The sequence below is a fragment of the Scophthalmus maximus genome, chromosome 16, assembly GCF_022379125.1.
Source record: "Scophthalmus maximus strain ysfricsl-2021 chromosome 16, ASM2237912v1, whole genome shotgun sequence".
Lineage (NCBI taxonomy): Eukaryota > Metazoa > Chordata > Actinopteri > Pleuronectiformes > Scophthalmidae > Scophthalmus > Scophthalmus maximus.
Window position 1 is genome coordinate 16,665,613 of NC_061530.1, and position 22,804 is coordinate 16,688,416.

General features: G+C 44.9%; 3 protein-coding genes and 1 non-coding gene across 12 annotated transcripts; 1 reads left to right on the plus strand and 3 right to left on the minus strand.

Annotated features, from left to right (window-relative positions):
• Nucleotides 1-832: 832 nt before the first annotated feature.
• eef2k (eukaryotic elongation factor 2 kinase) lies at nt 833-11,982 on the minus strand. Of its 9 annotated transcripts, none has more exons than XM_035613463.2 (20): nt 11,726-11,982; nt 10,973-11,229; nt 10,477-10,536; nt 9,059-9,159; nt 7,259-7,319; nt 7,132-7,169; nt 6,188-6,359; nt 5,684-5,833; nt 5,461-5,593; nt 5,245-5,372; nt 4,750-4,966; nt 4,584-4,648; nt 3,858-3,935; nt 3,450-3,506; nt 3,187-3,252; nt 2,517-2,648; nt 2,076-2,264; nt 1,860-1,984; nt 1,505-1,683; nt 833-1,363 (listed from the first exon to the last, which is right to left on the minus strand). In XM_035613463.2, the coding sequence occupies exons 2-20, from the start codon at nt 11,213-11,215 to the stop codon at nt 1,254-1,256; spliced, it is 2,304 nt and encodes a 767-aa protein (XP_035469356.1). In that variant the 5' UTR covers nt 11,216-11,229; nt 11,726-11,982; the 3' UTR covers nt 833-1,253. The 9 variants fall into 9 exon arrangements, with proteins under 9 accessions (XP_035469356.1, XP_035469357.1, XP_035469354.1 ...); XM_035613464.2 differs by having other exon boundaries at nt 10,973-11,232; XM_035613461.2 differs by having other exon boundaries at nt 11,692-11,981.
• A 707-nt stretch (nt 11,983-12,689) lies between these two features.
• trnal-uag lies at nt 12,690-12,771 on the plus strand. The gene has a single exon. It is a non-coding gene; the product is annotated as a tRNA-Leu (tRNA).
• A 318-nt stretch (nt 12,772-13,089) lies between these two features.
• LOC118287878 (probable low-specificity L-threonine aldolase 2) lies at nt 13,090-15,637 on the minus strand. Its single transcript, XM_035613498.1, has 7 exons — nt 15,188-15,637; nt 14,755-14,838; nt 14,575-14,663; nt 14,261-14,446; nt 14,000-14,137; nt 13,692-13,884; nt 13,090-13,590 (listed from the first exon to the last, which is right to left on the minus strand). The coding sequence occupies exons 1-7, from the start codon at nt 15,483-15,485 to the stop codon at nt 13,286-13,288; spliced, it is 1,293 nt and encodes a 430-aa protein (XP_035469391.1). The 5' UTR covers nt 15,486-15,637; the 3' UTR covers nt 13,090-13,285.
• A 77-nt stretch (nt 15,638-15,714) lies between these two features.
• On the minus strand, nt 15,715-19,982 carry LOC118287877 (probable low-specificity L-threonine aldolase 2). The gene is made up of 7 exons (XM_035613497.2): nt 18,871-19,982; nt 18,170-18,253; nt 17,992-18,080; nt 17,704-17,889; nt 17,029-17,166; nt 16,721-16,913; nt 15,715-16,619 (listed from the first exon to the last, which is right to left on the minus strand). The coding sequence occupies exons 1-7, from the start codon at nt 19,166-19,168 to the stop codon at nt 16,315-16,317; spliced, it is 1,293 nt and encodes a 430-aa protein (XP_035469390.2). The 5' UTR covers nt 19,169-19,982; the 3' UTR covers nt 15,715-16,314.
• Between the last annotated feature and the right edge of the window lie 2,822 nt (nt 19,983-22,804).

Genomic DNA, 22,804 nt, shown 5'->3' on the forward strand with positions numbered 1-22,804 from the left:
GTTCGTCCGTCCGGACGACAATATCCTTTCATTTCTGAACACAATTAAAAGTAAAAATGTAGTCGGATACACATCACATGAATTCAATCAGGAGAAATAACGGTCCACAGATTCCAATCTTAATTCATAATTGAAGATCTTTCATCTCTTTGTGGTCATTTTGCACATGTTTTCGTGACATCATAAAGACGCGACTCTTTGCGCTGCCTTTGCACAGTTACCGTCAAATAGTTCCCGTCTCTTTTTTTGGTTGTTTTTGCATCTCTGCTGTCATTGTTGTGTGCCTCTTTCCTCACCTCTCATCTCTTGGTGGTCTACGTTTGGTCCTTTGTTTCTTTCTGTCGACATTCTGTGTCTTTTTAACTGAGCTGCGCCATTTCCAGACGATAGTACCAGTCACTCCCGCCCCTGTCCTCAACACAGAGTTTATCTACTAAGAGTTCTGCACAGCCTTTGCAATAACAACTATATGGTCATGTTTTTTTTTTAATTAAAGCCCATTGTGCAATTTGCTTAATTGCAACTGATAGATCTAGGTTGAATCCCAAATCAAACATTTAAATAACACAATGTGAAAACCTGGTGACTTTTGCTTTTAAACTTCATGAAATCTACATATAAACTTCAAAATAGTATATGTAGAGTATTACGTTACTGGAATTTTCTTCAGTTTCACTTGGTTCATTTTGGGATGGTTCTGTAAAACACAAAAATAAAGGATACTGAAGCAGAGCTGGAGCATTTCTGTCATACTGTATGTCATGTTGCTCAGTTACAGACCTTTAATGCCACCAAGCTCAACAGGAAGAAATAATGACAATGTTTACCCAGAAAAAGTAATACAAACTTTATTGTACAGTTTTATGTTGCAAAAAAATGTTTTTTCATTCATTCTTTCCATGTAAGTGTGTTAATGCTTGGGGCAAAGTAATAAACCATTTCTTTGTTTTGATTCTTTAGTATATCTAATTCATACAACAGTAACTTAGCCAGAAGGAACCAGGAGACAGGAAATGAAAGACAACAGGAGATAGAGGAAGAGAGACCTAGAGATATAAGCCAGATCCTGGAAGTCACGGACACAAACCTAAAGCGCCAATAAAAAACATTCATCCACCACTCTCTAATAAAAAAAATTGTAAACTGCAACCATCCAGGTTGTATCCTGAATGTGTAATAATTAGCCTGGCTGTCTCTCAGACATGCAGACTCCCGTGGCAAGTTGTTTTCGGGACTTTCAGGTGTGTCCAGAATTACTCCTCCATCAGTGACCAGGCCTCCTCAGCTTTCATGTAATACTGGTTAGCCAACCTGCCCTTCATGGCCTCCATGGCAGCTTCTGCCGCTTCTGTAAACAGATCACCTGCGGGGAAATGATGATGAGACCATGTGATAGGTGATACTATTTATTTATATATATATATATATATATATATATATGTAAGTAATAAAAATAAGCATTTTAGCACAAGGTGAGGTCTGTTAAGCTAGTGTGGATTCCAACCTGCTTTCTGTGGGTCTGCGGTGAGGTTGTAGCCTCCCTCTTGGTACATCTCTCCCTCTCTGGCCAGCAGCAGGTAGCGAGGCTCGTCCTGCGTCCCATCATACTCGCCCCCCTCGTCATAGTCCACCATGTTCAATGCACGGTCGTACCAGTGAATCGCTTCTACCCAATTCTGCTTTCTGGTTTATAAAAAACAAATACAAAGCAAGGTTTAACAAATCAAAATGAAGTAAAACAAACCTAGAAGGTACCTCTAAAATCCCACCAGGGGGTAGTATTATAACAACAGTTTGACCTGGACTCATCATCTTTATATCTCAAACAGGTTTATCTGTTTAAAACAACCTTTACTGACCTGTCAGCTGACAGATTGTGCCCTGTATCAAAGGCTCTGGCCACGATAATCATAGAAGATCTGTTACCAGCCTCGGCAGCCTGCAGCAGATACTTGAAACCTTTCATCCTGTTTCCTGCATTATCCTGCGAACAACAACAACAACAAAATAAGGTATCACGGGCGTAGACAAAACCAATAGTCTAATAAGCCGAAGAATAAAATAGAAAATGGTACCTCTAGCTCCATGTCTGGCAGGATGTGGTGAGGCAGCTGCAGACAGCACAGTCCCAAGGCAATGATAGCCTCCAGCTCTCCACACAAGGCAGCCCTCTCCAGGTGGAACACGGCCGAATCCTGATCCCACTGCTCATCCTTCTCGCAGAAACGACCCGCTTCGTGGTAACGCACCATCGCCAGGTGGACCTGTGCAGGAGGAAGGAGATCCAGAATATATTCAGTCAAGACGTGAAACTACGTACTCAAAAACCAGCTTGCGGCAGCAATAGAATTTCAGAAGCATATACCGTATCTTCCTTTTTGATTCCCAAGACTAAAAGCTTCTGTCTATGTTGGTGGAAATGTAATTCTTAATCCAGCTACGTATCCGTCATTTTAATCAAAATCGAATCCACCAATGTTTGTTTTTTTAGGGGATGTTTTCCTTTTTCTTTTTACCTTTCCGAGAACTGACTGGCCCATCTTCTTCTGCAGCAGAGAGTTGAGTCGGTCCACCTCCGTGGCCACGCATGACGGTCGGTGGACGTGAGCACGAGACGAATGGTAGAAGCTCCACTTCTCCTCTGTCAGCTGGGTAGAACCAAACAGTAGAGATATAAGAAGGAGATATGGGTGGGTGGGTGTGTTGGTGGGGGGTAATGTAGCCATATGTTCTTCACCAAGCAATCACCAAAAACAATCGGACGATAACACTCCACTCTCAGGGGTGTACCCTTCCAGAAAAGTTTGTTTTAATTTCAAATGACACAAATCAGCTTTTTGCTCAGAGCTGGAAAGCTAGATCCCTGTTACTCAGTGAATGCAAAAATCAGGTAAAGCCTTGGAACAGGAGCACACACACACACACACACACACACACACACATACAGACACACACACACACACACACACATACGCATTATTATGGCATGCATCATTTGCAAGTAGGCAAAGTTGGTGAAACAGAGGTAGATGGTGTTTCAGTTCCAAATGTCATTTTCAATTTCCATCTATATTTAGCTTTTTTATCTTTTGTTTACTAAACCGAATGATGAGCAGAATAGACCTAGTTCAAATCTAAACTTGAGAATCATGCGCCTGGCTCACGAGCGCCCATGCAAGTAATCACCCATTCGCTGTCAGGATTGAATGAATTTGGGTTTGCGGAGACTCTTGGTCTAGCCACCATCTTCTCCTAGTGATGGAAGACACCGAGCAGGAAGAGGTAGATTAGGAGAAAGGTGAAAGATGTATTTTGTTGTTAAAAAACAAAAAGCGATGGGTAAGAAAGGAGAAATGACAAAGTGAAGGTAGGATGAGGAAAATTAGAAGATTATGATTGAGGTGAGGATGAAGATGATGAGACACACTGATGACTCTACTTTTGTTTACCCGTCTGACACTGTCGTCATCTGACTCGGAATAATGTCTTTGGTATCGATGATGGGCCTACGTGATGATACAAACATGCATTATGAAAAACCTACTGTCAGAAAATCTAACAGATTTCAAAACCTAATATGGACAAGAAGAAAACAGACTAACAGCTGCGCGGAAGATAGAAGGACAAAGAAGAGTGAACCATATACAGCAACAAGAAAAGTCTAACAAGTCAGTCGTCAGTGTTATTATTATAATTATTATTTCTTTGATATATCTAATGTATACTTGGTAACACAAATGTATTTCTTGCTCAATCTTTCTTTAAAGGTCAACAGAGGCTGAGGTGTGAAATATCCTGCAAAACAATCCTGGAAGTTGTCTGATGAGCCCAAAGGAAGGTCAAATGGAAGTCTTTACCCCATCTACGTGGTCACTTGGGTCGCCTTCACTCCTCCTCTCGCTGGGGTAACCGCTGTCACCACCGCTATCAGATTCCTGCAGACGGAAACAAAGTCAGTGCTGTGACTCGTGAGCTGTGTGGCAGTGCTGCAGAGTGCAGCTCAAAGCCGACGACTTGTGACTCAAATCAGACTCAATCATCTGAGAGTTTCCAACCATGTCTAGAATATTATAACTGTTAATGTTAATATTTAAATCACTTCACTGGTTGGCTCCTAGATATATAACTGTACTTCTGCTCCTCTACACGTGACCGGACTTTTGAGGTCAAGGGCCCACAGCTGTGTTACCTCCTACAGGAATCTGTAACATCTTTTTAAATCACTGTGCAATATATTGTGCACGTGGTGTCTCTCGGTGAAAATGCTGCTGCTGGCTCTTAACTTTTCAGTCCTGGTTGATGGAAATCACTATATAGAAACTACAGTTACTACATAATGTAAAAACAGTGACTGGCTACTGCAGAAAAAAGTGTGGGCCATAAATAAGTTCAAAATAGAGTCGGATTTAAAGAAAATCTTTAAGTTGTACTATCATTTAGGTTCCAATACAAATGTTCAAAATAAATTGTAAAAAGACAAAGAAAACTAAGTTGGTTATGAAAGAATTTGCCAAAGATTTGCCAAAATGTGACGTGATTTTTCTGTGTTTTTTCAGAGTTACATTCTCCGAGTTGTTCCTCACCTTGTGTTCACCGTTGTTGTTATTGTTCAGTCTTTCATGTTCATTCATTCCAGTAAAAGATAAACCTGTTAAAATACAGAGATATGACAAAACTATTTGCAACGTAGACATCATTTAACATACTGTAATAAATGTGCACCATGTAGTTATGAGTTCACGCCCGTACCAATAGGCGACCTGCCCAAAGATCCAGATGCAGCTAGCGGGGATGCGAGGATGAGAGGCGAGCAGGGGACCGAGTCCACGTCGCTCATGCTCTCGTCTGCAGATGAAGTCTCGGATAGGCGGGAAAACAGCGGCGGTGCCCGGCTTCCTGAAATGGTACGAACGCGAGGGGAACCGCAAGGCTCCTCGCAACCCCTCAGCACCGTCTGGGCTGACTTCTGAAATAAAGCAAGGTGAGATTCTTTGAAGGGAATTTGCAACAGTAGGTGGCAGAACAAGCAGAATATAAGGAAGATAAAACATACTAATTATAATATTGCTGAAAATGAGAGTGACTGCGTACCGGAGAGCAGGAAATGTTTCCCCGTGTTTTCATCAATATTGTTTATTGCTTTATGAACATTCAAGGATATTTTTACCCTGATGCAATGCTGACTTCTGGCCCTGGCTGACACTTTATTTAGTGTTATTAAAAGGTTAAATGTCAAAAACTTACGAGCAGTTTGTTGGTGCAGTCCAGGTGTGACTTCTCTGCAGGTGAGAGGTCAAAGGGCATCAGGCCCATAATCTTGCAGATCTTGTTACACAGGTGGGAGTGGAAGAAGAGCGCCATGCCTCGCACACCTGGAACACAAGCACAGTATGATCAAGACGCGTTTTGTTCTTTTAATAAATCCTAACCAGGGTTCACACAACAGAAAGATTTGTGAACCTAGATTTCCATCTCCAAAGTCAGTCCCCTGCTCTGTATGAATCTGAGGGTCAGTGTAGAGATCTCCGACACCCTGAATGTCCACCACGATCAGCTGGTGTCCTGACCGCTCAAAGGAGAAGTGACTGAAAGCCTGGTGAATACAAAAGAGGAATGAATGATTAAGATTGCTGAGTGATTGTTAGCTGAACACGTGTCCAGACCCAAGGGTGACGGCTCTCACCTGCGGGGTGAGTCTGATGTTGTCGTCCCTCACGAAGCCAGAGTTGGAGTTGTATTTGATGTACTTGCCCTCGATGTAGTGTTCCAGGTGGAAAAGAGGTTTACCTGGTCGGTCTTTCATCTCCACCACACACATCTGCATGATGTCCACCTGAGGTTTAGGAAGAGACGAACGACAACAATTTATAGAAAGTATAGAAAAGTAATGATAAACTTACTAAAACTTACAAAGTTGTGACAAAATACTTTAATATGACGAAATAGGCAATTTTTGATAGCATTTTCTGTTTCATATGAACTGCTGCATTTAGAAATAACCCGGCTCCTGTAACCCATGATGCTTTTTCAGTCCGTGTTATGGACGCGCATCCACACCCATGTGCAGATTAAAAGTGATTAGTCAATTAATCTATAGGCTGATTAATTCTAGCTGATTCTATCCGCATAGTCCGGTGCCATTAACTAGTCAGCACATCCGAAAAAAGTTTGAATGTTTGTCCTGCACCTGTTTGGGAGGTCGGTGACGGTTGTACTCCTCCCCCCAGAGTTTGGCCTCCATCTGCAGCCTGACATCCTCAAAGTAAACGTCCCTGTCCACCGTCTCCATGTAACTCTTCGCTACATAGTTAGATGCCGACTTCCAGTTGCTGCTATGCGAGAAGTTTGACAATTTCTTCCTGAAGGAAAAGGAAATAAGAGTTAGTTGCACATACAGCTAGAAATTGTAATTAAAATGCTACATCTAAAGCCCATTTTGATTGTAGCAGCAACTGGATCTGATCTCAGAGCTGCCCAAAGTAACCCTGGACCAGAATTTTTAAAAAAAACCAACTGCTCCAAACACACACAGGAAAAAACATTCCACATTTCAGATGGAGAGATCTCTTTTTAAGGACCTAACTTGTTTGGGCTCGTAGGGGCAGGGGGATTCTGACCCAGATTTTTTTTCTGCGGGATACCGCAAATAGCAAACAGCTGAGACGGGGGAGCTGTTGACGGATGCCTCCCTTTTACATTTCCCACATAACTGAGGATTAAACATCGACAGTTAGACTATAATTAATATCCTCTTTCTTTCTGTAATGTCATGCAGAGGCAAAAACACTGTTATATTGTTCACAATATTAAAACTATGTTTTACTCAAAACAATCAACATCCAGGGAATCCATTCGGAGCAAAAGGGTAGAAATAGAGCCCCAGGTGCTATCATGGAAAAGTTTATAGTGCTGGTTCAATGTGATGTTCTCCTTCAGGAATTATTCTCCTGAGTTGGAGTAAGAAATGTGAGTAGCGTGGACCTGCACCGCTTGTAGGCCACAGTCCAAGAGCCCCACGCTCCTCTGCTTTGTTTACACCGAGACCACGAGGGCATCTGTGACTTGAACATGAGGGCAATAACCTCTGGAGGAGAACTGATGAGTGTAGGGGGAAAAAAATCCTCAACTTACGTCCTGAAGCACTCCCTCATCGCCCCTTTTCCAAACGGCTGAGAGAAAGCAGGGGAAATAGATGAGACCAGCGAGAAGAAGCTGCGAAGACTCTCTTGTGTGCATGAGGCAGAAGAGAAGTGGTTACCTGATCAGCCATCTTGAGGTGGATCTGGTCTTGAGCCCACTCCCCTGTGATGGCATTGTACCTGTGAAGAGGAACAGCGAATTAAGTCAAAATGCGATGAACAGATAAATAAAATCTAGAAATTATAAGTTCTCATAAAGTTCTATCCACAGGGAAAAACATTTTTTAGTCAAATGTGGCAATGTTAGCCTGTTGACTGGTTGCTCCACCGTTTTGCCTTCCAGAAATATCTCGACAAGTATTAGATAGAGCGTCATGAAATTTTGCGCAACCGTTCATGATCCCCAGAAGATGAATCCTTATGAATGTGATGATTATCTGACTTTTTTTGCCAGCTCCACCATGACGTTGACATCTGTGGTTTTGGGTAAAATATCTCATCAGGATGAATTGTAAGACGGCTTTTTGTCCCCCACCATCATCAAGTCAAACTTTGAAATTGTCCAGCACTTTGGTCTACGATTAAATACTTCCCATCAGCCTCAGCTGGACTTTGTGTTAAAACAGAGACAGTTAACAAACGCCTTCTAAAATCAGCACGTTTAACATCGTCAAGAGAGGACAACAACTCTCCAGTCTTTTTTCATTTTAGCCAAGTTACTCTTTGCCTTCTACGAGGGCATTAGCCTGTCAACAGCCCGTTATCAACTCTTATCACGGAACACATCTAGTTTCCTCCCCACGGAGAAACAACACGGAGAGAAGTCCTGTTTCCAAAGAAAGGCAAATTTTGTCTGCACCAATTTCTTTGTGGACTGCAGGTTAAGGGAATGAATGTAGTCGGGCAAGAAGTCATACAGTGGTGTGGCCAAAACAAATTAGGTGTGTGCACATTGTACATGAACACTGGGTCACTGTGTCTGTTTGTCTTGGAAGGGTGTGTGTGTGTGTGTGTGTGTGTGTGTGTGTGTGTGTGTGTGTCCTGAGTTAATCAATGATGCATGAACTGTAGCAGCCGTGAGTCTTCTCAGCATAGTGCCTTTAAAACTATTCACTCTTTCCTGCCAACAAACAGTTTTAAGCCAGGGGACACAGTGTACCTCGAGTTTCATTCCGTCAAGTTCATACTACTGGGGGGGACGTCAGAGAGGGGAAAGAGGGGGTGAGGTTACATGTGGGCAAAATTAGCACACGAAGAAAGAGCACGAGGGCAAATCCCAGCTCCCGACAGTCACTCCTCTCTCTGCAGTCAAGTCCAAGCTCTTGTTATGTAACACACTAACACAGGCAAAGGAATTCATTTCCATCCTGCTTTTTTTGCCCACACCCATTCCACCGTGTGTCACTGCCTCAATACAACGCTGTCCGTGTCGGAGCACTCTGCAAGAGGTGTGAACATTTTATAGCCGTCACACTGTCAATAAGAAGATCCGACAGGACACATGATAATCCCACCAACAATATAAGCTACTGAAAAGAACGGGAAAGGCCAAGGGTCATCTGTGCCTCGGTTGCCCGACTGAAAGGGTCAGTAATGTTTGTCAACTAGCACCGCTGACCGAGATATGAGCCAACTGTGAAGTCTACATCCATGAAGACTAAGATCAAGCAGGGAATGTCTCACTGTTGTACTTTAAAGCTGCTTTCATCAGTATTTGTTATCTCAAAAATGTCTCTAATTGCAACATTTAATGTGAAAGTGGTTGTCTACAATGGCAAAACTAAAGATTAGTGGCAAACTATCGGCACATTCAGCAGCTACAGTGTTTTTCCCCTCAGGAGTTGGTGGAGACCAAAACAAAGGTCAAATGAGACTTAGTCATAAAACGAAATCAAGAAATGTAAATGCCTTATTCGTACCTGTAACGAATGCAGGGTTCTGTCGCAATTTCCTCCAGGTGAAACGGTGCCCAGGGGTCGGGCATGGCTTTGGCCTTTTCGATAGCTTTTTTCCATGTCTCCTGTCACAATAAGGAAACATGTCGTATAGGTGGCAGTATTTGTTTTTATGCAAAAATAAGTGAAGGGGTCAGTTTCCAAAACTGGAATATGCAGGGGAAATCGAGGGGAAGCTGTTTAATGCGATAACTGTGAAGTACATGGAAGTTAATTTTGGGCTTTTTCTGCTTAACGCGTTCACTTTCAGCCTCTGTGTGCCAACACTGTGTTCACTAATGGAACGAATTAAAGTTCTCTGTTTCTGCACTGAACAGCTTCCCCCTCATTCATTGGCTTTTAATCAGCTAAAATGCAGATCGCATATCAACAAGACTCAGGGACAAACTGATGTAAATAAGGAAGAAACGAGAGTGAAGGAGGAAGGAAGAAAAATGATTATTAAATAATAATTTTAGAAGTACAAACCACAGAGGCAGCACAGAATCATTAAAAATCAAACTGATTAATGAACTAATCATTACATAAGGCAGGCCTCACTGTAAATGTATTAGCTGATATTCATCCAAGGTCTCCTATATGTTCATAATTTAAATAATTTACTAGAACCTCAAAAGGAATGTGATCACCATGGCCTGTTTCATGGCCATCTGCTGGTCTGCTATTTAAGAAAAAGGAGGAAAAAAAACTTTTTTAGTAGGACCCGTGAACCGAGTGTAACTTGTAATCTTAACCTGCTACAGTGACCTTAGCCCCGACCCCACTACACTGCACAGCAGCACGTCTTCTTCGAACGCTGGTAACTGTCCCAACAGGCATTCTAGACATGTTTATATTTAGAGCGAAGGATTCACATGAAGAGAAATATGAAGGGTCGTGTTTTTAACTGGCAGGGTGTCAGTTCTCACATCAGCACTACCTCGTGCTACGACGTCTGATGTGCTGTAAGACACATTACAGCCAGGATCTAACGGTAAAGCCTGGTATGGTACTGAAATGCAGAACCAGGATACATTTAAATTAACTAATTTCAAAACTGCCAAAACAGCCAATTATTTGGCTGGAAAATTTCACACATTTCAGTGTCAATTTGTACAACAAAAACCCACAAAGCTTCTGGTTTGTTAGTGTCAAGTCATGAAATCTTACGTATGGAAATACATTCTGAAGGAAGGGAGGATGAATTGATTAGGACACACCAGGATGAAGCGAGTTATGGGAAGAGAGAAAAGAAAGGGGAAGGGTAAAGTTGCTATGAAAATAAAAAAAAAAGACATTACAATGCAGTACAAGGTAAAAGGATGGAGTGGGGGAGACGGGAGGCGCAGATGGTCACCGGTGAAGTGGGAGAGAAGGAAGATGTGATTTAAACTGTCACGTACCCGTGCGCGCTCAGACAAAACCTTGTACGACCGAGGTTCTGCCACTGTTTCTGTTTCATTCTATGCAGGGGAGTGAAGAAAAAACGCACGGCTTTAGATGCTTTTAAACAACGACACAAAACAAAAAGAACTACACAGGGCCGTTCGTCCACGCAGTCGGCTGGTGCACAGTTGCTCTGATATAAGATTCTCACTGCTGGTCTGGGGATAAAGACAGACTTGTGTTTATACATGCAATGTACTCACTTCCTGTTCTTGTCAGAGAGTACATTTATGAAGCGTATACAAAATAGCATACGTGTTGGTTTGTGTGTGCAGATCATCTCTCTCCTTATAAGGCAGACAGCTGTTCTTACAGCAAATCCATGATGGTGCCTAATCACAAAGTGTTTTAACTTTAATTAAGCGTCAATAAACAATCTTCCAATGCTCGATTTCAACATTTCGATATCATTCAAATGTCATCTGTCAACACGTTGCCAGGGCAACAGCTCACCTTGTACACAAAGTTGCTCTTGGGAAGAGAGTTTGACAGCTGCCGGGTGTAAACCAGGTTCTTCAAGTAGTGACAGATTTCTTTGGCAGAGTCGTCCAGGATGGGGGCGATGAAGTGGTAGTGGTCGTCGTCGTCGTCGTCGTCATCGCTGGCATTGACATCACTCAGGGAGGATGCCCGCTGGTCGGGGGGTCTCTTGGCGCTGCCCTCCTCCTCCATGCTGAACATCAGGTCGTCCTCCATGACGTCTGCTGTTTCTGCTGACACCAGAGGAGACAGTGTGGTGTGTGAGTGGAAACAAAGTAGTGCCAATCCACAGCAGCCATGATGGGACGTGTACAAAACTGTGCATCTGATGCAATGTTAGAGAAAGTTATATGTGCATCTCTTGGGCCTGCATCTACATGAAATGCACATATAACTGAAAGTCAATTCAAATATGTACTATTATAAATATTGATTAAGGCAATAAATGAGAGCATCAGCATGCAGAGGCAGTTGTAAGCACCAATCTGTTTGAGAATAGTTGTTAAAATGCCATCACAGCACATTAAGGCTCCTGTGCTCCAATAGCAATCGTGCAGGAGCAAACATGGATCAGAATATATCATGTTGCAGCTCCCTCCAAAAGCATTAGCTTTCTTTTTAGTTTGTATTGAGACCTGCTGTCAGATACATGTATTTACATATAAGCAACCTAGATCATGTTGAAGGCATACCTTTAATGACTTTAGCAGAATGTGAAAGCGTTACCCGTCACCGCGCGCAGTCGTCTTCTTCTTCTTCTTCTTCCGTCTCTCTCAGGTTCAGTTATAGATTGCAGAAGCCAGTGGTTAGAGTCTCCTCCCAGGGCCAAACCAAGCCAGACGCGGTCGGTCCTGGTCCTCCAAGGTGTCCCGAAGGTCCGGGGACGTCCCTCTCTGCAATCCTTGCAGATCTTCGAAGAGTCCACCACAGCGAGCTGAGCCCTCTGCACGTAGCACTGTTCACTGACAGCCACGCCCCCCGCCTCCTGGTGCCTTCATGGCTATCGGAAATATGATGTTTACAACCGCTGTTCAGTTTTTTTGAGTTTCAGGAAGTGAAGTTACAGTACACATTAGATTTGTTTCACTCTACTGTCGGCGGCAGTCGCCATAAATGTCAGCCTCAAAGTGGCTAGTCACTGGCAGCCGCTATCTGCTAAACGCTGTGGCTGGGTAAAGTGGTAGAGTGACGAAAAAAACTCTGCTCCAACATTTCTCCAATTGGGATTGGTCAAATGTTGGAAATGCTGGCGCGACGAGAAGAATCCGCCACGACTTGGCTGCCGAATGTTGGAGCTACGATTCTGATTGGCTGTCATGGCTAATACGGAAATATGATGTTTAAAACCTCTGTTTAGTTTTTGTCTGTTATAAGGATTGGACGCAAGTTTCAGGAGGTAAAGTTGAACTACACATTCGACTTTACTGTCGTCGAAAGTCGCCATAAATATCAGCCGCTTCAGTGGCTACCGCTAGCGGCAAACGCTGTGGCTAGGTAAAGTGGTAGGGTGAGGAAAACAACTTTTCTCCGCTGGTATTGGTCAAATTTTGGAAATGTTGTCGCGACGAGAAGAATCCTCCTCGACGATTTGCTGCCAAATGTTGGAGCTACGATTGCGATTGGCTGTCACTGTAAGCGATGCGTCACCGATTGAGATAAAAACATTTGGTGTGCGGACATGGAATACAGTGGTAGCGTGGCCGAGTGGTCTAAGGCGCTGGATTTAGGCTCCAGTCATTTCGATGGCGTGGGTTCGAATCCCACCGCTGCCATAACCTTTTCATGGTCGCCAATCATTTTTCAAACAGCATCAGCATCATTCAAAACAGACTATGCGAATATTTTGAAATACCAAAAACAATAAAGAGAGAATGTCCTCCTAAATTCATCTAAACCACCATATAGTAACAGTTGATACAGCTGTGCCCTCTAGTGACTGTACAGTTACTACTTTGTAAAGGAATTAAGTTTTTGAAAGATGAACAAAAAATGGATGGAATAAAGGTTAGGTATATCTCTACTGTGTGTTTAATTCGAGACTCAAAATATAATGCAAAAATATCTCAAACAAAAAAAAGGAAACAAACTGCTAAGAGACATGAGTTCGTTGAATTTAATGCACAGCAATTACACTGAAATGAAAAGGGACATAAAAAAGTCCATAATCCATAATTGTGTTTTTCCTCGTTTTTGATGTCTTCCAGTCTTTTTTCTACATTAGTCTGTGTAAAATGTCTACGACCCATCCCTCGTGATTAGATCGAACACCGCGGCAACCATCAACTTTCACCGGGCCCTGTTTTTTTCCTTCAAGTACTGAGAAGCAACAAATTGCATCTTCTGCATGGCCAGCCGCGTGTCTTCGGGAGATATCCCAAGATGCCACACGGCCCTCACCGAGTTTCCAAAGTGAGGGTACATGAGAACTTGTATCGCTTGTCCCAGTGCCGCCTCCTCTCCCTCGCCCACCTGACCCATGCGGGCACAGAACTCAGAGGGACTCAAAGTCAGCTCCTTCAGGCGGAAACGCAGGATGTTTGTCTCCACCGCCGCCATGTCGACAGCGAACAGAGGGTCAAAGTCGAGCAGAGCTGGGCGTCGAGGGGAAGAGACAATGAAGAAGTTATGAGCGGCAACAGTTAATGATTGAAAAGTTTCACAAACCCCCCCAAAAAATAAATGAGCTACTCACCTTGAGCAAAGCTTCTTGCATTGTGGTGATCTTCCTGCATTCTCTCTACCATATCCAGCAAAGAAAGTTTTCCAGCTGCTGCTAGAATACCAGCCTGCCGCATCCCTCCACCCAGAGCTTTACGACACCGCACCGCTCTGGCGATGAAGTCTTGGGGTCCGGCCAGCACGGTGCCCACAGGGGCACCCAGACCCTAATACAGACCCTCGAGTGAATATGGCTTTGCTTTTGAAGCATTTTATATTATCTTTCTGCAAGTCATTTTGTCGGTTTTGATCAAATCTCTATCATTTTTTTTCCAGTCCCACCTTAGAGAGGCACACACTGACGGTGTGTGTGTGCTGCAGTATGGTGTGCGGAGACACCCCCTGGGCCACCGCGGCGTTCATCACCCGGGCTCCGTCCATGTGGACCGACAGACCGTATCTATCTGCTAGAGCACGAACCTTGGAGACGGAGATAAACCCGTCCATAGATGATCGAACATGTGACGCTGCATCTGCTTCAATAAGGCAAGTATATCACAGCTGCTTTCACATGTTAAAATAAAAAAACCATTTCACTCCCACCTCCTGCAAGAAGGTCAGAGGCAGCACGCGTCCTCCCTGTATGTTGTGTGTGTTCTCCACACATATGAGGCGTGAGCGGGGAAAGTGAGGATCGGGGTAACCGTGGCGGATCTTCGATTCCAGCTGCTCCAAGTCAAACGTTCCATCGGGGAGATTGGTCACCGTGGTGGCATGGACACCGGCCAGCTGTGTCAACACACACACACACACACACACACACACACACACACACACACACCCCTTGAGTTTAAAAACTGACCTGTATATATATGAGCGGCCCAACTGCGGGTGTTAACTGCTCCTGGTACACTCACCTGTGCACTTCCTCCTTGCTCATAGATGTGCAAGTGGGACAGATCCCCCACAATCATCTCGTCGCCCCGCTCCCGGCAGTGCACCATCACTGCATAGTGAAAATTGTGCACAACCTGTGACCTTTTTCTGACCTCATAAAAAAATGGTTTCAGACTCTGACATGTAAAAGTTCAGCTCACCTGCGATGAGGTTACTCATGGTTCCAGTGGGGACAAACAGCGCCGCCTCCATCCCAAACATATCGGCTGCGATTTCCTGTAGCTCTGCAGAAATCAGTCGAATACTGTTTAAGATTTTTGGCAGCAACCAAAAATATTACTTTCTGCTACTTCTCTATGATAATTCAGTCTGCATGTTGCCTGGTAACCCACCTCTAAAACCCTCTGAGGCAAATCTATACATTTTATGCCACATTAATAAAACTGACTTCATTATTTGTTCTGTTGCTTCACTGACATAATATTTGTTCAAACAAATCTGCGGTCTGGGTTGTTTCTTCATGCGATGGTACAGTTGTACGACTCGTATCCAAGATGTGTGAGTTATGCACCAGTTGATTTTCCAATATTCATAAATACATTTCTAGTTTTCGCATCACGGTTCGGTGCTTGCCATTCACTGTCGGGTCTTCTCCCATCACGTCATCCCCGACCTCGGCCTCCGCCATGGCGCGGCGCATCGCCGGCCCGGGCTTAGTCACCGTGTCGCTGCGGAGGTCCACCAGCCGGACGTGGGCCGCTGCGCCCGGCCCGCCGCGCCAGGGCTTCGCGCTCTGGTAGTAGCCCCGTGCGGAGCTCCGTCCCGGCGGCGCGGCCGCCGCATGTCGAGCCCGCTGGAGCTGGTTCGAAGCGACGACACGGTCGTTTAACAAACGGAACAAAAGTGTACGGGCGAACGTGTTGGAGGACATGATGCGGCTGTTTTCATCACGTTCATTTGTGTCGATACTGTATTGAACTTCGGATCGTCGACTCGTGATCGATAACTGCCAGGACAGTTAATGGATCACCGATCAGTTAAGGACTATATGCACAGAGCGGCGTCGACCTCAAGGTGGCGCTGGTGCGTCGTCGACTGCAAATTATAATTATGAACACGACGCTTCAAAATATCCCCGTGTGCATTGAATGATGCTCATCTCACAACAATAACAATACTTTATTCATGGCACGTTTCATGCAGGGGTGTGAGCCCAAGTAGTTTACAAAAAAGTGCAGAAACTAAAGGATTAAAAAATAAAATAAAAAGTCCAAATCCTGTGCAAGGATACCAAGCAATGTTAGTTAGAATATGATACCACAGATAAGTCATAATAACAATAAAACATGCAAAATATAAGAATAAAAAAATGGCAGAAGGAATGTTAGTTAAAAATGTTCATGGAGCTTGAATCTCTCTTATCTTTGTATATGGAATTTCATAGTTTAGGTTGATAGTTAAAAAAAGAGGTCGGGGAAGATTACAAAATAACAAAAATGTAATAATGTAGTGTATTCTTTCTATGAATCATGTCTTGATGTTGAATATTTGTAGTGCTATCTTGTATTGTTTTCCTCATTTTGAAGATGTTTAAAAATTTCATTAGATTATGGCGGTCAGATTGTCAACAGGAAGTAAGGCACGTGCGCACATGCACATACATAATCATGCCCTCATTTAAACTGTGCAGCGCCCCTCTTTGAAAATGTGTTTCACGCATGGATGAGACAACACACCATGACCGTGGCAAACATTAGGTGTCACTGGGCCCTTGCTTTTTTCTGCAAGTACTGAGAAGCAACAAATTGCATCTTCTGCGTGGCCAGCTGCGTGTCTTCGAGTGATATCCCATAATGCCACACGGCCCTCACAAATTTTCCAAAAAAAGGGTACAGGAGAACTTGTATCCCTTGTCCCAATGCCGCCTCCTCCCCCTCGCCGACCTGACCCATGCGGGCAACAAACTCAGTGGGACTCAAACTGGGCTCCTTTAGATAAAAGCGCACAATGTTTGACTCCACCGCCGCCGTGTCAACGGCGAACAGAGTGTCACAGTCGAGCAGAGCTGGGCGACGAGAAGAAACAATCGAGAATTTATGAGCGGGAACATAGAGGCAGGCAGTTAATGATTAAAAGTTTCGTGGACAAAAATAGGGGCAAACTCACATTGGGCAAAGGTTCTTGCATTGCGGTGATCTTCCTCCATGCTTCCTCCCATATCCAGTAAAGAATGTTTTCCAGCTGCTGCTAGTATACCAGCCTGGTGTATCAGCCCACCCAGAGCTTTACGACACCGCACCGCCCGGCTGATGAAGTCTCGGGGTCCAGCCAGCACGGCGCCCACAGGTGCACCCAGACCCTGTTACACACTGCATTGTCAACTTGGCTTTGCTTTGGAAACCTGTCATTTTCCTCGTTGGTTCCAGAATAAAAACATTTCTCTATTTATTTATTCTAGTGTGTCAGAGTCCCACCTTGTTAAGGCACGCACTGACGCTGTGTGTGTGCTGCAGTATGGTGTGCAGAGACACGCCCTGGGCCACCGCAGCGTTCATCACCCGGGCTCCGTCCATGTGGACCGACAGACCGTATCTATCTGCTAGAGCGCGAACCTTGGAGACGGAGACAAGATGGAGATGATGAAACCTGTGATGGTGCATCTGCTTCAATAAGGCAGGTATATCACAGCTACATGTGTGTGGACACGAGGAAAGGGCTCAAATGAAGATGCCCATGCAGAGTATAAAGTTTTAGCAGTGTAATAGAACAGCAAGAAATAAGGCTCAAAAACTAAAGTGACCAGTCCAAACAGGGCAACCATGAAACAAAAGGGAGCAGGCAGAAATCCAGAGTTGACATTATCAGTCCCAAAATTCCCAAAATCAAGGTGAAAGATTTCCAAATTGGAAAAACAGGGAGAACATAGAAACGAGAAACCATCATCGGAAAACTGGAAGGAAGACACACAAGAGACAGGAATTAAAACCCTAATTGACACACAAGAACAGCAATTCCAAAATAAAACAGGAAGTTCATACAGAAGGTTCACACAGGGAAGCAGATCTTGAAAAATGTGAGCATGAGCTTTGCTGACATAAGAAATACTGTTCTTCACGTCACGTATGTTTAGAAAAATGAATCACACCCACCTCCTGCAAGAAGGTCAGAGGCAGCACGCGTCCTCCCTGTATGTTGTGCGTGTTCTCCAGACATATGAGGCGTGAGCAGGTGAAGCAGGGATTGTGGGGATTGTGGCGGATCTTCGATTCCAGCTGCTCCAAGTCAAACGTTCCATCGGGGAGGGTGGTCACCGTGGTCGTGTGGACACCGGCCAGCTGTGTCAACGCACAAGCACACCCCTCGAGTTTAAAAACTGACCTGTAGATACTGTATATGAGCGGGCACCTGCAGGTGTTAACTGCTCCTGGTACACTCACCTGTGCACTTCCTCCTTGCTCATAGATGTGCAAGTGGGACAGATCCCCCACAATCATCTCGTCGCCCCGCTCCCGGCAGTGCACCATCACTGCATAGTGAAATTGCACAGACCCTAGTCAGACCTTTCTGACCCCGTAAAAGGGGTTTCAGACTCTGACATGTAAAAGCTCAGCTCACCTGCGATGAGGTTACCCATGGTTCCAGTGGGGACAAACAGCGCCGCCTCCATCCCAAACATATCGGCTGCCATTTCCTGTAGCTCTGCAGAAGTCAGTCGGATACTGTGAGGATTTTGACAGCATTTCTATCCGTCTCTCTCCTCTGCCAAGGAGGTGATGTTTTCACTGCAGTTTGTTTGTTTCTCTGCTCGACTATCAGCAGGATCACTCAAAAACTAGAGAATCGATTGCCATGAGATATAGGTGGAGGGGTGGGGAATGACCCAAGGAAGAACCCATGAACATTTGGAGAGGTGCCTGATGAATGTCGGGATCCAGAAATGATGTATAAGTCTTTATTCATAGGGCCCTTGCCTTGGTGGAGCAACGCCATCTAACTCGACCAAGCGGTTGAGCCATAGCTGGCGTCCACCAGTCTGGTTCTGCCAGAGGTTTTCTTCTAGTTACATTACATTCATTTAGTTTTGGTCCAAAGCGACTTTCAACCGTCAATGCAGGAATCATTAAGGGCCTTATCTAAGGGCCCATGCTGAGGTTTTTTTTCTTCTCATGTTGGCTCATTGTGAGAAATGTTGTGAGTTTCTCTCTGTAAGGTCTCGATCTTAATTGTCTATAAAGCGGTTACAAGTCTTTATGGTCCTTGATTCAGAGCAATTCACTACTTTTAAAATATATTCATAAATACAGTTTTGTCCTTACCATTGACTGTCTGGTCATCCTCAATCAGGTCACCCCTGACCGCGGCCTCTACCATGGCCTGGCACATCGCAGGCCCAGGCTTGGTGGCTGCGTCGCTGCGGAGGTCCACCACGCGGTAGTGGGCCTCCCCATACCTGGCCTTCGCGGTGCTGCAGGAGCGTGTTGCAGGAGTGGAGCTCGGTCCCAGTGCAGTGACTGCTGTACCTCCTTTTCTTGAAACCATACCATGGTTCAACTTTTTAAACAAAACCCTGCATGGAAATGTTCTCAAAGACGCACCTCTGCCAATAGACTGCATTGGTCAAAATGAACAATACCGTATTTTTGAAAAGTTTTGTAGCCACGTCAGACGTAAGTCAAGCAGGTCTACCTGTCGTCAGCAGACATTCCAAAGGTAAACAAAAATGCAGAAGAGCATGTTGAGTCACGTTGTATACCGGGCGTCGCATTTTTGACGAGCAAGGATTCTGCTGTCAGTCTGACTGTGACTGTGTGTTTGAGAGAGAGAGAGAGAACGGGAACAAAAGAGTGCTGCAGCGCTCTAGATGTATACTACACACTTAGTTTAAACAGAGTATAGTGTATACAGTGTATTTTTTTCACAATCGACTCACATAATATCAGACCTTTATGCAGAGTACGTAAGAAAACAAGAGATGGGAAAAGAGGGAATTCATTTCAAAATAAAACAGGAAACTGACTCAGCTTCAACAGGCACAAGGGCTAACAAAAGGTAACTTAGCCAATAAGAGAGCGACGCACAAGCAAGGGTGAATCAAAGCATAAATAAACGATAGTCCACGAAGAAAAATGACTTTTAAGAGAATCGATATCAGGAGCTGGTGATCCTGGTCGGATCGTGGCTGCGTTTGCACCCATGCAGTGTGGTCCCGAATGCTTGAGGGATTCTTCAGGGGTCACAGACCTGCTTTTGGCCTGACCTTTATCCCTGCGCCGAGCTGTAAAGCTAATTCTAACCAGCACTCATCCGTCATCCGTTTGTCTTATTATAGAGAGCGAGAAATGGATGTGAGCATGAGCTGGGACCAAGCCCCCATCACACACACACACGCACAGAAACGACGGTGCTCGGGACTCGGCCCCAGACTCAACTGGTTATAAGCAGCGCTGTCCTCTATTTTTATCGGCAACAAAGCCGCAGTTCCCTCATGACTCGGGGACTAAGTCAATATTTGGATTCAAAGTCTTGTGGGACTTTATCTACCTCAGATTAGGAAGGTGGACTCATTACGAAACAACCCCCTCCTCACTTTTTTCTCTCTGACCTACAAATGCTGGGGCTGCATTCACATCAGCAGCGCCCTCCCCTCCTCTCCCCCACACACATTTCCCACTCGCAGCGCATACTCATGGTGTCTTGTCTGATTTGAATCACACAAGTCCAAGTGCGTGTGTTATCAGGACCGCACTGTGCTGCAGTTACAGCTGATCCTTGCCAGTAACAGAGCTGCGATTTATGAGCCATAACAAGTCGTCATAAAAAGTCATTAGCAGGTGTCGTAAAAAGCCCACAGTCGGCCTCGAGAGCCCCACAAGAGCCGTGAACGGAGCGAGAGGGAGAGATGAAGATGCATCTGTAAGCAAGAGAGAGAGCGGCGATACGCAACTGCAATAAGTGGGAGACGTCCCGAGCAGGAGTTTTTTCTTTGCCGGGATCCCTGTTGGCACTCTGTTCTGTAACCTCACACTTCTGTGTGTGTTTCTGTGTGTGTGTGTGTGTGTGTGTGTGTGTGTGTGTACCTACTCGGAGTCTTTTTGCTTTTGTGTTTCATTTCCCCTCACATGCCTTCCTTCTTCCAGCATTCCTTGCTGGTGTGCGCGGAGGGGGAGAGTGGTGTTTTGGAGAAAATATTGAATTAGAGAAAAAAAAGGGGCAGAGAGGGAGAAATGAAGGAGAGGGGAGAAATATTGACTCCTTCTGGGAAGGAGCGAGACGGCAACGCCTTTCCAATAACCATAAACCCTCTGGGCTGAAAATAGACGGGCCGAATGAATAAACGAATGTGTTCATCCCACATGAGCTCTTCTCTTTCACTGACGGAGGGGAATGGAGGTGACCCCGCCTCCTTCTTTTCTCAACCCCCCCCCCCTACTCTCTCTCTCTTTCTCTCCTCTTTCACTGAGGCCATCATTTCTTCACTATGACGAGAGATATTAACCGGAACAAAACAGGTGTTTATGGGAAACCTTCCCTCAAATGAGGTTTTTCGTACACTCACACTCACTCACACACACACCGGACACACACATACACACTTCCCTGGGCCTTGTGAAGGTGTTGACATCAGTGCCTGTGAAAAAAGAGAAACATCTGTTTCACATTTCACACTACCCCCCCCCCCCCCCCCTCCACACACACACACACACACACCCCCACCCCACCCCATATGTAATGGGCCATTCAAACACACATACACACACACACACACACACACACACACACACACACACACCAGCACGCACATACACATACAACACATGCATTGCTCCTAAGGTTTGGTGTTCCTGGTTTACTGGTTTATCAGCTCTTTAAAGGGTCAGTTCACACAAATGACAAATAATACCCCAACCAACCCCCCACCCCTGTGGTATCATACCATGCGGATATAATACGTGGCCAAGAGTGTGTGTACAACCAGACATTACAACCATGTGTGATACAATCACTTTCCTAAAAACCACGAGCGTTAATCTGCTGCTGTAGCAGCCTCCCCTCTTTCTGGGAAAGGCTTTCCACAAGATGTTTGGAAGCTGGTCGCAGGGATTTTCACCCATTTCGTCCACAATAACATTGGTGAGGTCAGGCACTGACGACGCAGTGCGATACGGCCTGTGGCTCGCAGCCGCACGTTCCGACTCATGCCAAAGGTGTTCGGTCCGGAGGAGGTCAGGGCTCCGTGCGGGGCCCGTCACGTGATTATTTTTCCTGTGGAGTAATTAATCAACTAATTGTTTCAGCTTTACACTTGTTGTGGATGGGGCCATTGTGGCGTTGAAACAGGAAAACTGCCTTTCCCTAAACGATTTCCACCAAGTGAAAGCTCACTTTTGTCTCTTTGATGTATAGCATTCAGATTTCTCTCCAAGGGACCAAGGAGGCCAAACCTATAAACTCATACCAAAAGCTTGAGGATGGGGGTGTCCCCTTACTTTTGGCCACATAGGTTTGTTTTGGTTGTATTTTTGAGGTATCGTGATCGTCCTCTTTCTCCTCCCCCATTCGAAAATTTAGTCCGTGCTCCTCTGAGCATTTGGGAAATGAAATAAAAAGCTCCCACTGCATCACTTGTTTCCACAGATCTGGCAGTGAATCGTTTGGGTTTGGGTTTTTTTTTTGGGGGGGGGGCTTTGTTGGAACTACTTTCTACCAAATAAATAGTCCAGATGAAATCTCTTGACAGCAGAATGAATAATAGTAACCGGGAAATTGCTTCTGGGGAGGACACGGAACATTTTGAAATGAAACAGCTCATATCCTAGAACCTCTGCACATAATTGATGACTTTATTTTTATTTCTACATTTGGTTGAACTGTCCCTTTAAGCATGACGGTGAAGAAAGTTGTGTGTGACGACATGAGGCAGATTTAACCAGACCGTGAAGATCACCCCGCTGTAGTAATCAACTGCAACCACTATCGCCTGTGTGTCCTCATTCAGCTCATCCTTCATTCATCCGCTCCCCGACTTCCCCACTCAGTCGCTCATTTCTCATCTTGTTCATTCAGCTGTAATTACAGACCATGACCGGCCTGAGTAATTTCACTTCCGAGAACAGTGGCATCTCTCGCCTTCTTTTTTTTTTTTTTTACCTCCCCCTGTTACATTCATTTACCAGACCTTCAATTCACTCCTCACAAATCCCTGGCGATGCTGTCACCCTCCTGACCCTCCTTTCACTCCTCCTCCTCCTC